Source organism: Borostomias antarcticus (assembly GCF_949987555.1).
Source record: "Borostomias antarcticus genome assembly, chromosome: 25".
Lineage (NCBI taxonomy): Eukaryota > Metazoa > Chordata > Actinopteri > Stomiiformes > Stomiidae > Borostomias > Borostomias antarcticus.
This window is the reverse complement of record NC_140258.1, coordinates 6,831,981-6,844,480: the sequence shown is the minus strand read 5'-3', so window position 1 is coordinate 6,844,480 and position 12,500 is coordinate 6,831,981. Positions and strand designations below refer to the sequence as shown.

Here is a 12,500-nt window from a genome sequence, read left to right as displayed (position 1 = left end):
GAATAAGGGAAGGGAGCTTGTTTTGTTTCTGAATTAGTTCAAGGTGTACCTGTTGGTGTTTAATGCTAGTGGTACATGTGAGCTAGTGGGATAGTTCAAAACATGAAATTAGAGCAGGCTGGATAGGTACAGATGGGCTTTGACAATCAGGGCTCTATATGTAAATAAGACTCCATGTGGTATTCTCCTGAGCTCCAGAGAGGCCCACTCTCATTTTTGGTAGAATATGCAATGATGAGTTCAAACCCTTCACCCGTGATTAATCTTAAGGCACTATGAAAGATAGGGGTCAAGGGACTTTGGTGAGATGTGCCAGTGACAGATCAGGGCTCTTGATGGGGAAGACCATGAATTTAGTTTTACTGGCATTTAGAACCAGTTCCAGATTTGCTAATGAGTGCTGAATGGAATTGAAAACTGATTGAAGTAGATGAAGGTCTTAGCTGGTAGTGGGCGCTGTGGTGTAGTGTCATCAGCATAGAAATGAGCAGTATAGTTGGAAAGATTAGAAGCAATATCATTTATGTATGTGATAAAAAGTAAGGGACCAAGAATAGATCCTTGAGGGACCCCTTTATTTAGGGTCAGAAAAAAGATTTAAACTCATCTAATACAGCTTACATTCTACTTGATAGAAAATCCTGAAACCAGTTGCATGCATTTGCATCTATGTCAATGTCGGCCAGTCTATTTAGTAGAATAGAGTATCAATGGCTTGAGAGGTCAATGAACTGAGATGTGGTTTACTACTAGTGTGTGAGAGAAGGATGTAAAGAGCAAGAGAAAGAGAGAGAGGGCAAGGCAGAGAGAGAGGGAGGGATAGAGAGTTTATTCCATATTAGTAATGTATGTGTTTTGCCTATTGCTGCGGATCAAAATTAATTGGATCTCATTAAAGCTGAACTAAATCAAAGTGGTATGAAAGAGATCAGTGAGCGACACATGCACAGAGCAGCCAGCTCACCTGGCGGAGTTTCATGTGTGTGAGTTTGTCCTTGCTGACGGCCACATCCCACACACACACCACCGCGCTGGTCCCTGCCGTGACTATGGTGGCCTGGTTGGGGCAAGCAGCGCACAGCGTCTCTCCCCAGTCACACAGACTTTCACACACCGCAAAGGTCTGGGATGGGGGGGGGAGGCAGAATAAACACATACACACACACACACACACACAAACACACACACATTGTCACTTAACTCAATCAAGTACACCCCACGAATTTGACTGAGCAGTATTTGTAAATGGTATTTGAGCGTTGAGTTTGCTGTTGTGCCTCCACGTCTACCTTCTCTGTGGAGTAGCTCCCAAAGCCACAGCTGTTGTCAGGGAAACCCCAGCAGAAGAAGGTGGAGCAGAGAGGAGGGAGGAGGAGACGGTTCCTCTCCAGAACCAGAACCTCCTTCTCCACACACAGAACATGGCCCACCGGACCTCTCTGCAGCTCTGCAGGGAGAGAGGAGAGATAGAGAGAGAGGGGGGAGGTGGGGGAGAGAGAGAGATTGAGACAGGGAGAGAGAGAAGGGGAGAAAGAGAAGGAGAGAGTGAGAGAGAAAGAGAGGACAACAAATTATCACAATTCCTCTGGATTGGTCAAAATCAGAAACTATGACTTATTAACAAAACTACATACAGCATACATAAACAAATAGTACAACAAGTACAGCATCTGCATACTTCTACAGTATGCAGTGCAAACATACAGACACAACAGAGTATCACACTATAGGAAACTGAATAACGACTACAACTATCCACTGACAATAGGCCTCTGTGCCTGGATCACAGATGAGTACCTGGTCCAATCAAGCTGAAGAATCATAACAGCTACAGTATCCTTAATATCACATTAAAAGGTGTCTCGCTGAAGTTGTGCTGAATTTCATTAGCTGGATCATATAAAACTACGCAATTAAGCTTCTATCCACCATTTACCCTGACGCCGCACTCTCCAGGGACACACACACACACATCCTGGTCTCCAAAGGTGTGTGTGTGTGTGAGCACCTGTAATTGCACCTGTAATTGACCTATTCATGCAGGAACGGGGAGGAAATCGTTATTCCTCGTCGCTGGTTCCAGCCACCGCCGTACCTCTCAAATCCCCAGAAACCAGCGCTGCGATAGTTGTGTCCGCATTAGTCCTAATATACCCTCATCCTATTCATCTCTATCTGCTTATTGATCAGTCAGACATGCATGCGCACACACACACACACACACACACACACAGGGAGACGACACGGCGAGATGTAATATGAGGTGTAATATTCAGCGCTCCCTCCTTGAGCATAATATTCATCTAATCTGCCTTCAGGGAGATTATTCACATTATTAAGTCAGGCTCAGCGGTCGCCGAGTCCTCTCTCCATATTCCAGGTCCAGCAGACTCTCTCTCTTCTTTCTCTCTCTCTCTCTCTCTTCTCTCTCTCCCAGCCTGGCCCCGGCCTAGCGGAGGCCTAAATGAGCCCGCGGACGTCGGGCTAGCCTGCCTCTATTGCTCCCAGCGGAGCTGCATGGCCACATCTTGTGTATTATGAAATAATTGAAGCAAAGTGCAAAATAAAGTAATGGAGAAGCCGCAGCATGTAATGGTGTGAAGATAAGGTGACTATGATTGATTAAATGTAGTTTATTTTCTCTCTCTCGCTCGCTCGCTCTCTCTCTCTCTCTTTCACACACACACACACACACACACACACACACACACGCACGCGCACACACACACGCATACACACATACGCGCACACACACACACACACACACACAGGTAGAGTTCACATATTGATTTCTCAATGTTTAAAGTATATTTGGGTAAATGCTGCCATAGCATCTCTGTTTATAATAATTATACAGTATAATGTCGGGCTAGACTTGACACATTTAGGGCAAAGTGTGAGTCTGTGCAGTGGTTGTAGTTTTACTTTCTTTCTTTTTTTACCCTGGTACTTTTAGTAGTTTTAATAGTTGTAGTAGCTGTAATCTTGCCTTTGAAAGGCTGCACAGAAGGCTTGAGCTTGTCCAGTCTGCAGAAGAAAGGCGTGGGATTGGCCGATGACGGCCCCTCCTTCTTTAAGCCACCTCGAGGAGGGTGGGGCTTGGTGAAGAGCTGGAGGAACAGGTGTCATTCATGCAAGGTTAAAGGTTAACAGGTGCAACTATAATATCCTGAACATGTTTATCACTGTGTACCAACAACATGCAGAGTGTAGCTCTGGAGGTAGAGTGGGTCACCCAAAGATCGTATGGTCGGCGGTTCGAATCCCGGCTCCTCCTGACGACATGTTGAAGTGTCCTTCGGCAAGACAATGAACCCCAACTTGTTCCCAATGAGCAGGCTAGCACTTTGCATGGCAGCTGCCACCATTGGTGTGTGTACTGTGTGTGTGTGTGTGTGTGTGTGTGTGTGTGTGTGTGTGTGTGTGTGTGTGTGTGTGTGTGTGTGTGTGTGTGTGAGTGAGAGGCCTTCACTGTAAAGGGCTTTGGATAAAAGCGCTATATACTGTGTAAGTGCAGTCCATTTATCATTTACAAATAAAACAAATTAAAAAAACTAGACAAGCTCTAGCTCAACATGCACATCTCTGTAGGATTCAGGGATGTACTGGAAACTGTAAATCCATCCCCTCCAACTGGCTACCTGTTTGGGGACCTGGCCAAAGTTGCTGACGTATCCCAGGATGGTGCTCTTGATGAGGGGGTCCACCGAGGCATCCTGCCCGCCTCCGCGGTGCCTCTGGGGGGCATAGAAGTATGGGTGGAAGGTGTTGAGGCTCTCCACGGCCGCTGGGCCCTGCTGACGGTGGCCGTATATCAGGTCGATCCACAAGTGGAGGTGGGAGCTCACATACTCGCTCTCCAGAGCCTGGGGGAACAGATGAGGGGGGGGGGGGGGTAGGTTGGAGAGAAGAAAGTAAGTAAGTAGCCTTAAGAACCAATGGTTCTGGAGCCTAGTGGCCCATAGGACAGCAGCCTATCTCCTGATTCCTTAGCGTGAGGCAGCTTGATGTACAAGTACACCCCCTGGACAAGACGCTAGTACGTCGCAGGGATTTACTCCCAATCCAACCCTTGATGCTGAGGCAGGCATTGGGTACCATTTTTATATTCCTTGGTATGATTTGGCCAGGGATCGAACCCCCAACCTCTCAGCTCAGGCCACTGAGCTGGTACAGTCGGAGAGAGGGCTGGTATGTTACTGTGTGTCGATGCATAACAGTAAGAACGCTCCGACACTAAGACTGTTATGTTCCTGGCCATTTGCCCCCTGCTCAGGCCCTGGACCCTTACCCCTGGACCCTGAGCTCCAGTGCCCCCGAATGCTTATCCCTGCCCCTGGACTCTTTAAGCCCTTTTTTTCCCTAACCCTTGATTGTTCACCCAGAGTATATATGCCCTCCCAGGGGCGTGCTGGGACCAAAAAATGCCCCTGGAGTCTGAACCAGTCGCCTCTGTATTTATAATAACTGTTTCATTTTGTTGAGGGGGGGGGGGGGGCAATTTTATTGTGGCGCGACTTGTCAACGGGGGCGGGGCCTTTACCGCGGTCCAGGTCAGTTAGCCTGGTGGCCACCTATGTTCTGTGATTCTCCAGAACATACAGATGGCCAGCACGCCCCTGTGCCCTCCTGTTTCCTTTGTTCTCTGTGGGTTCATTGTCTTTGTTAGTGTGTTGCTCCCTGTTGTTCCGCTGTTTATACTTTTGCCCTTTTTTGAGATTAAAACCCCTTTTGAACCAGCGCTGCCTGCCATCTGCATTTTGAGTCCTACCTCCACCACCCAACCCTAACAAGCACATCACCTGGGGGAGAAAGAGGGGGGTGACACATGACTGATGTGTCTGTAGCCATGTTTCCATCCACACGTTTTATGCGAATTAAGTTATATCGAATTAAAAATGTCTTATGGAAACCGTAAAATTCGATTAAAAGTCATGAAAATCGACAAAATGTTTGTACTGTCGATCTCGTCTGATTTTCTCTTGTTCGATAAAAGGCTTTTGTGATAAATGCTTTATCCGATTTAAAGCTCTAGATGGAAACGCACGTTCACCGGCTTTATTCGCATATTTTTAGCGATCTTCACATAATTCGATTGACAAGTGGATGGAAACATGGCTACAATGTTGCTGGTGTACTGTATGTAATGATGAAACTGTAACGGTAGTCTGGGCTTTCTCACCATCCAAAGACCTGGGCTGAGTTTCCCAGAGGCATCGTAGCGCTACGTTCATCGTAGCGCTATGATGAACGCCATAGCTTACGATGAACGTAGCGCTACGATGCCTCTGGGAAACTCAGCCCTGACATGCAGAGATTTAGAGAGGGTGATCAGACTACTTGGTTTATATTGGTGTAAAATGATATGATGTAAAATTATAAAAAATATAATATCAGCAGAGATATCATTGATATCAATTTTATTTTCTAACTGATGAAGACCATGTAGCCGTGCCACAATAAAGGCTTTTTAAACATATTCCTTCCTCTGGATAGGTTCTGAGTGTCTGGAACCCATGGATGTATTAATAGAACTGGAACCTCACCTTTTGTTCAAGCAATAAAGTAATATCCTGAAAAACGTGTGACAACAGTCGGCCTTGAACTATCTTACTGTCCAAGGCCCAGGGGACAGAGCAGAGCGCCCTCAACACCACATGGCTGTCTGGGTTAGTAAGGCATGTTACTAATCTGATATCAGACACAACTGTCAACCCGTTACCCTGGTCGAGAACTTCAAGAATCAGTCCACTTCGAGTGAGCGGATTCGAACGTCTGGACCCAGGCTAGCATGCTACAATGAAAGTGTCGACTTCATCCCTTTAGGCGGTTAAAGTGAGAGCAGAAACTTGTTTCAAGTCGTTTAACTCGCTCGAAAGAAGAACACCTCTATGAAATTATGCAGGTATGCCTCCGCCTGAAAATGGATTTAAAAGTAAGGTAGCAGAGAGATATTATGATATCATCCTTGTGTTGTAATCACAGGATCATTTGGGTGAAATTAGCCCTCGGTCGGTTCTGAGGGGTGAACGAGTGAGGGGTGATGACCGGCTAGTGTTCATAAACCCAGTCTAACTCATAACCACCTCCCACCAAACCAAATCTAGCACTCATAACAGCACCATATTGTTCTGAGTTCATTTGCATATGCATGGCGGGGGAGGGGGGGGGGCAATAACAAGCAGCTAAAACAGCTAATTTTGCGGGAATTGGATGTGGCGATATGAGCCGCGTTCAGTAGATTATAGACTGATAAGCCCTATGCATGCCTGAGGGCAGCTGTTGAGGGAGGGAGAGAGAGAGAGAGAGAGACAGAGAGGAAAAGAAAGAGAAGATGAGGAAATGCAGTAGTCAGCGACGGCGGGAAGAAGCGAGAGAGGGAACGTGAAAGGGAGAGAGAGAGAGAGCGGAAGAGAGAGAGAGAGAGAGGCAGAAAGAGAAGGACAGAGGGGAGAGTGGAAAAGGGGAGATAAAGAGAGATAGTTCGCCCACCGGCGGCGAAGGGGGCTGTTGAATAGGGCCAGTTATCCAGCGAAGACAGTCGCCTTAGATAAACACAGTCATGGCCTCCCTCGCTAAGCACCACAAGCTCTTATTATTATCCTCTGCGGAAACGGTGGGTACGTGTCAGGGAAGCTAACGAGACTCCCCCCAGAGCTGTACTCACTGGGATATCCGCCACCATGGTGCCTTGTCTGTGTGTGGAGACAAACGGCTGTGTGTGTGTGGGACACTGGGGCCGAAGGCTGGAGAATGGGAGAAGTCTCTGATAGAGTATGGTGGTAGGGCAGGACAGTAGGGTGTTGAGGGATGGGATACACACTGGGTGTGTGTGTGTGTGTGTGTGTGTGTCAGGTCGGGAGGAGGGCTAGGGGAGCTGGGATCGCTCGATCTGTGGTGGGGGGGGTCAGGGGTGACTGACCTCTCTGTGGACCCTGATGAACTCCTGAGGGTCTCCCTTGGCCCACGGGGGCAACACCACGTCGTCCAGAGCTGTCCCGTCCTGCATGCAGCCTGCAGGAAAAGGCAAATGCACACACGTACACACACACACACACACACACACACACACACACACACACACACACACACACACACACACACACACACAGTTAAAAATAATCAAAAGACTAACAAAACACAAAAGCTGATATATGTGAATCCATGTGTATGTGTTTGTGTGTGTGTGTGTGTGTGTGTGTGTGTGTGTGTGTGTGTGTGTGTGTGTGTGTGTGTGTGTGTGTGTGTGTGTGTGAAGCCTGCCTGACTGACCCAGCTGGTAGTGGTTGGAGTTGAGCAGGAAGTCGGGGAGGTAGTAGAACTCTGGGATGAGCTCCCTGACGTCCCCCATGTTGTCTCTGGAGGCGGAGTCCCACTCACTCTTCACACTGTGGAACATCCGCTCTGGTACGTCAAAACCACCCTGAGACAGGCACAGAGAGAGAGGGAGGGAGAGAGAGAGAGAGGGAGGGAGAGAGGAAGAAAGAGAAGGAGAGAGAGGAGGGAGAGAGAGGGGAGAGGGAGAGAGAGGGAGAGAGAGAGAGAAAGAGAGAACGAGAGAGAGAGGGGGGAGGGAGAGAGAGAGGGGGGAGAGAGAAAGAAGAGAGAGGGAGAGAGAGAGAGAGAGAGAGAGAGAGAGAGAGAGAGAGAGAGAGAGAGAGGAGTACTACATCACTGAAACATGCTAGCGTCACTATGCTTACTCTATCCAACAGTCTGCCCTACAACATCACTGTGAGGCAGCACTGTCACCTGGCACTGATACAACAGAGCCTTAATGTAAATCAAACTTTGAAGCAGAAACATTAATAAATGTGTTTCTGCCTGCTAGATTATCCTAAATCATATCTAATATTGTTCATTCTATTATGGAAGAGCGGAACGGAAATATGTGCCTGCGATTGAAGGAAGCTTTTCATCTTTCTGTAAAATTCTATAATGGAAATCTCATGAGGGAGAATGTAATTTTCAGTAAAACGATTATCTTCATTGAATGAAAACAACAGATATACAGAGTAAACTCTGTTAGAGGTTCAAACCAGGTTAGAGATATTACAACACAGAAAAGTCTAGGCTTTTAAGAAAGCAAAAAGCCCAGCGTTTCAACTGGATAATGTTTATTACTTGATGCTGACTATCAAATATGCATGCCTTTTCATTATCATCAATTGAATGCTGGATTGTAAACTGGTAAGTTTTAGACTATCCAAATGGGATTTAACATGATTTTTTATGCACAATAAATTATTTTTATTTGCATATATATTGAAATCTGGCTTTAATTCATTTGTTTTTAAACAAAAAGTCGATAAAAAATCAAGTGAGACAAAAATAATCAGGCAGTAACTAAATTATGTCATATTATTACAAATATTTAATCTTCCATAGAAAATGCTGAGATACATGTAGTATGCATTAATCCTTCAGGCACAATCTTACCATAAAGATTATGTTCATGGGTGCGCTGTAGTTTATGTATGTTTGTGCGTGTGTGTGTGTGTGCGTGCGTGTACAGGTATGTGCGTGTGTGTTTGTGTGCATGTGTGTGTGTGTGTGTGTGTGTGTGTGTGTGTGAGAGAGAGAGTCTCTCCTCACCTGCAGAGCCTGGAAGGTGTGTGAGAAGGGCTCCATCCGGACCAGGAAGGAGGCCACTATGATGGCGGAGGAGTAGTGTGTGCAGTAGTGACACCTGGCTGACAGGTCTGGATCGCCCAGGCGGTCAGGAGGAGAGATCAGAATGGAGCTGACTCACGCTGAGCAGTGACCAGCATTAACCAAACAGTCATATGGGTAGAAACCATTCACAAAAGGAGTGCAGGACAGAAGGTCAGCTGACCGTCATGGTTCTCCACTTCGTTATATCTCCCGATGAACATCTCTCTTCTCTTCTCCGTCTGAGCTCCCATTGGCTTAGACAGGTCCCGGAATGTCGCCGGATTGGTCAGGTCCAGAGTCTAGTCACCAGAAAGATGACAGGCAAGAGATGGGGGAGAGAGAGAGATAGAGAGAGAGAGAGAGAGAGAGAGAGAGAGAGAGAGAGAGAGAGAGAGAGAGAGAGAGAGATGGAAGAGAGAGAGAGAGAGAGAGAGAGAGATAGAGAGAGAGAGAGAGAGAGAGAGAGAGAGAGATGGAAGAGAGAGAGAGAGAGAGAGAGAGAGAGAGATAGAGAGAGAGAGAGAGAGAGAGAGAGAGAGATGGAAGAGAGAGAGAGAGAGAGAGAGAGAGAGAGATAGAGAGAGAGAGAGAGAGAGAGAGAGAGAGATAGAAGAGAGTGGGATGGGGGAAATAACATTCTGATCACAAGAGTGCCAGCAAGGATATCACCGCTCACAGTTAAAGGAGGTTCAACTCTACTGCGGAGGTGGTCAAGAGAAGTTCCCTGCCGTTTGCCATCTGCCCGTTTGAAACACAGCTCAGTTACAGTGTGCGTCTGCTCTCACCTCAGACTGGTAGTCCGCTAGGACCCAGGGGAAGACGGGGTACTGCATCAGGTCATTGTAGGTCCGCCCGGCCAGCGTGTTCAGATGCATCAGGTACTCAAAGTTGCTCATCTCCCCGCGCTGTGGGGTGGGGGTCATATTATCCCACAGCTGTGGTGAAAGGCCTACGCTAGACACGGTGCGTTGGACGGACATCTAGGCATACTGTATCTGGGTACGCATGCGCTGACATGAGGGTGGAATCAGTTACTGTAGGTGACTCAGAATGACGGGGGGGAGAAGGTGCTCTGTACCTGCCATTTGGTGACCGCAGTCTTCTCACTCACGTAAGCCTTCCTGGAGCAAGTCAATGGAAACAAATCAGAGTACATCAGTGATGGACATGACTCGAAAACTAGGGCTGTTTTTTTATTTTGTGTCTTGCACTGTCATCTCTTTTTTCATGTTTTCGTGTAGTCGTCTGACATACTGCCTGTTAAACTAACTGTATTTTTAAAACTGCTCTATGAGTACTGTATCAATAAAAAGCACTACACAAATGAAGCAGAATTTAATTTAATTTAAGAGGCATTCGCTTAACATCATGGATAGATCTGCACAAGGAGTTTTATTGATAGATAAATAGCCTTTTTTCTACATTCCTTTGCAGTGACATCACAGTGGACTGTTGTGATCACAAGGTTTTTTTCATTCCTCTACTGAGCTGCTGAGAGTTCTGCTTTTGATTGTGTGTTGCATAGCAACCAGGGCTTGCGTGCGAGTGTGAGAGTTCTGAAGCCACAACTCAGTCCTGGGAAGAGCAGAGCAGAGGTGAGTGTGTTTTGTGTGTGTGTGCACGTGTGTGTGTGTGTCTGCGTGCATGCGTGTGAATGCATGCGTTCGTGTGATGCAGAAGTGAGTTTATGCACGCTTCTGTGAGTACACTCTGTGAATACTACACGCAATAGCGAACAGTGTCATCTGTAGTTCAAGAAATCAGCGTTTATCTTTTACCTCATGGCATAGATTGTGTTACCAAACTACAGAGGTCTATGGACTTTTTAAAGAGAGAACACTCTCTGTTGTCCTCTGTGTTCTTGACAGAGCCGTTACAGTATGTGGAACGTGTGGATCTACTGAGAACCCTTCATCTGTACGGGACAAGGTGATGACGGAAAATCGGACACGGGCCCCAACAGGGCGTCACATGTCTGTGGTGAAAGCACTCTGGGATATTAGTGCTGGTTTAAACAGAGACCAGGTCGGGTTTCTCTGGGATATTAGCGCTAGTTTAAACAGAGACCAGGTCGGGTTTCTCTGGGATATTAGCGCTGTTTTAAACAGAGACCAGGTCGGGTTTCCGCTAGGAGAGAGACTCTCTCACTTTTCCAGCCACGGCGGTTTCCTCTCCAGCTGTCTTCTAATTCAGTAGTTCCATGGATTACTGAGACATTAGTGAGGCCTTCTCAAAACAAGCATGCGATCGGAGTATTCTGCAGTCAGGCGTCAGCCAATCAGCAGTTCGCTGAGTACTAACGCCACCCCAACCAAACACTCCCATTTAAAGTAAAGACAGAACTTGCATTGTTAGCTGCACAAAACAACAAAAACCAGGGCTGCTACGCCAACAACAACACTTCTAATTTTCCATTCCTGTTTATCCTGTCTACTCACGGAACACCTATCAAAACAAGGCATTTCATCTGGGATTGGGGAAGAACGTTCTAGCGCTCCTGAAATCTCTACCCCCCTCCTGGGGCCAGTTACAGGGCCATAAAAATCCTGGCGCCAAGCGCCACCGTTGCCTAGTAACAACATTAAACAAGAGAGCATAGCTGGACACGGCCTGTTGGCTGTAGGGAGGGTGTGGGGAGACAGACAGCACATCTCAACACTTCATCACCTCAGCGTTACTTCAGAGGGTTTGTAAACTATGTTTAAGGTCGCATTCTGCTCTTCTTAAAGTAGTAGAATCAACTAAATGTCTGGATTTTGGAAGATTCACACAGAGAGCTAGATAGAGGTGTGTCTTAGTACTGGTACTTTATTGATCCCCCGGGGGGAAATTGTGGACATTTTCTGTGTGTGTGTGTGTGTGTGTGTGTGTGTGTGTGTGTGTGTGTGTGTGTGTATGTGTGTGTGTGTGTGTATGTGACCTGTAGTGTCTCTGAGACAGACATGGGAGTATTCCCTGGAGGAACGGCCAGCATGGGAGCGGAGTGTGTGTGTTTATAACCCCTGAGACGACCCTAACCCTCACCCCCACTGGCTGAACCTCAACACAGCTGAACACAGAACACACCATGGTACAGACCAGTTTCCACATAAGGCTTAGTGCTTGACTGGAAAAAAACAGCATCTACACTATCTGATGAACAGGGTTCTTCCAGTAGTCTGAGACCAGGCTTAACGTAAAGGTATCGCATGCTGCCATTTAACATACACATCTATAGGACCATATTGCATTTGCCCTATTGCTTTTTTACGGCATTATATTTTGCACTGTCCTGTCTTTTCATTACATTACATTACAGTAATTTAGCAGACGCTTTTATCCAAAGCGACTAACAATAATTGCATTTAACGTAGGAAGAGCCAATGTACTACTACTTGCCAGAACTCACAAGTGCATCTTCTTTCTAAAACAAGTGACTAAGAGCATAATCAAGTGCAAGAATCACAATCTAAATTACAATCTAAAGTACAGATTTTCCTTGCACCTTGTCTGTTGTTGTCTATTTACAGTCCACAGCAACAGTCCAAAGCAAATTCCTCATATGTGTGAAAACGTACCTGGCAAACAAAAAAAATGTGATTCTGACTCTACAGCGTGTATTTGTGCAATCAACACAAACAGAAGTGTTTTCGGGAAACGGACACGGACTGTATTTTAGATCTGTTCATATAAATGACAGGAAATACATTATGCAGCATTCATAGCAGGTGAAGGTTGAAGGGAATTAGGCACCATAGGTCAGCCTAGCATCCTTCAATAGGTCCGCAGAATGCAAACACCACGCTGCTCTACCTGGCCTGTCTGCATGGACAGACGCCTGCCAGTCCCCTGGGATATGGGAGCGT

At 46.6% G+C, this 12,500-nt stretch overlaps 1 protein-coding gene across 1 annotated transcript in view; it reads right to left on the bottom strand.

Annotated features, from left to right (window-relative positions):
* Window positions 1–12,500, bottom strand: part of wdfy4 (WDFY family member 4) — a gene marked incomplete at its 5' end in the record, with an annotated part of 64,762 nt that overhangs the window by 5,358 nt on the left and 46,904 nt on the right. Inside the window, 10 exons of the mRNA XM_084458762.1 lie at window positions 965–1,123; window positions 1,290–1,447; window positions 2,990–3,110; window positions 3,642–3,866; window positions 6,923–7,014; window positions 7,273–7,423; window positions 8,596–8,702; window positions 8,822–8,954; window positions 9,441–9,560; window positions 9,734–9,776. Of these exons, the coding sequence (XP_084314888.1) occupies window positions 965–1,123; window positions 1,290–1,447; window positions 2,990–3,110; window positions 3,642–3,866; window positions 6,923–7,014; window positions 7,273–7,423; window positions 8,596–8,702; window positions 8,822–8,954; window positions 9,441–9,560; window positions 9,734–9,776 (1,309 nt within the window). The remainder of the gene's footprint in view (window positions 1–964; window positions 1,124–1,289; window positions 1,448–2,989; window positions 3,111–3,641; window positions 3,867–6,922; window positions 7,015–7,272; window positions 7,424–8,595; window positions 8,703–8,821; window positions 8,955–9,440; window positions 9,561–9,733; window positions 9,777–12,500) is intronic.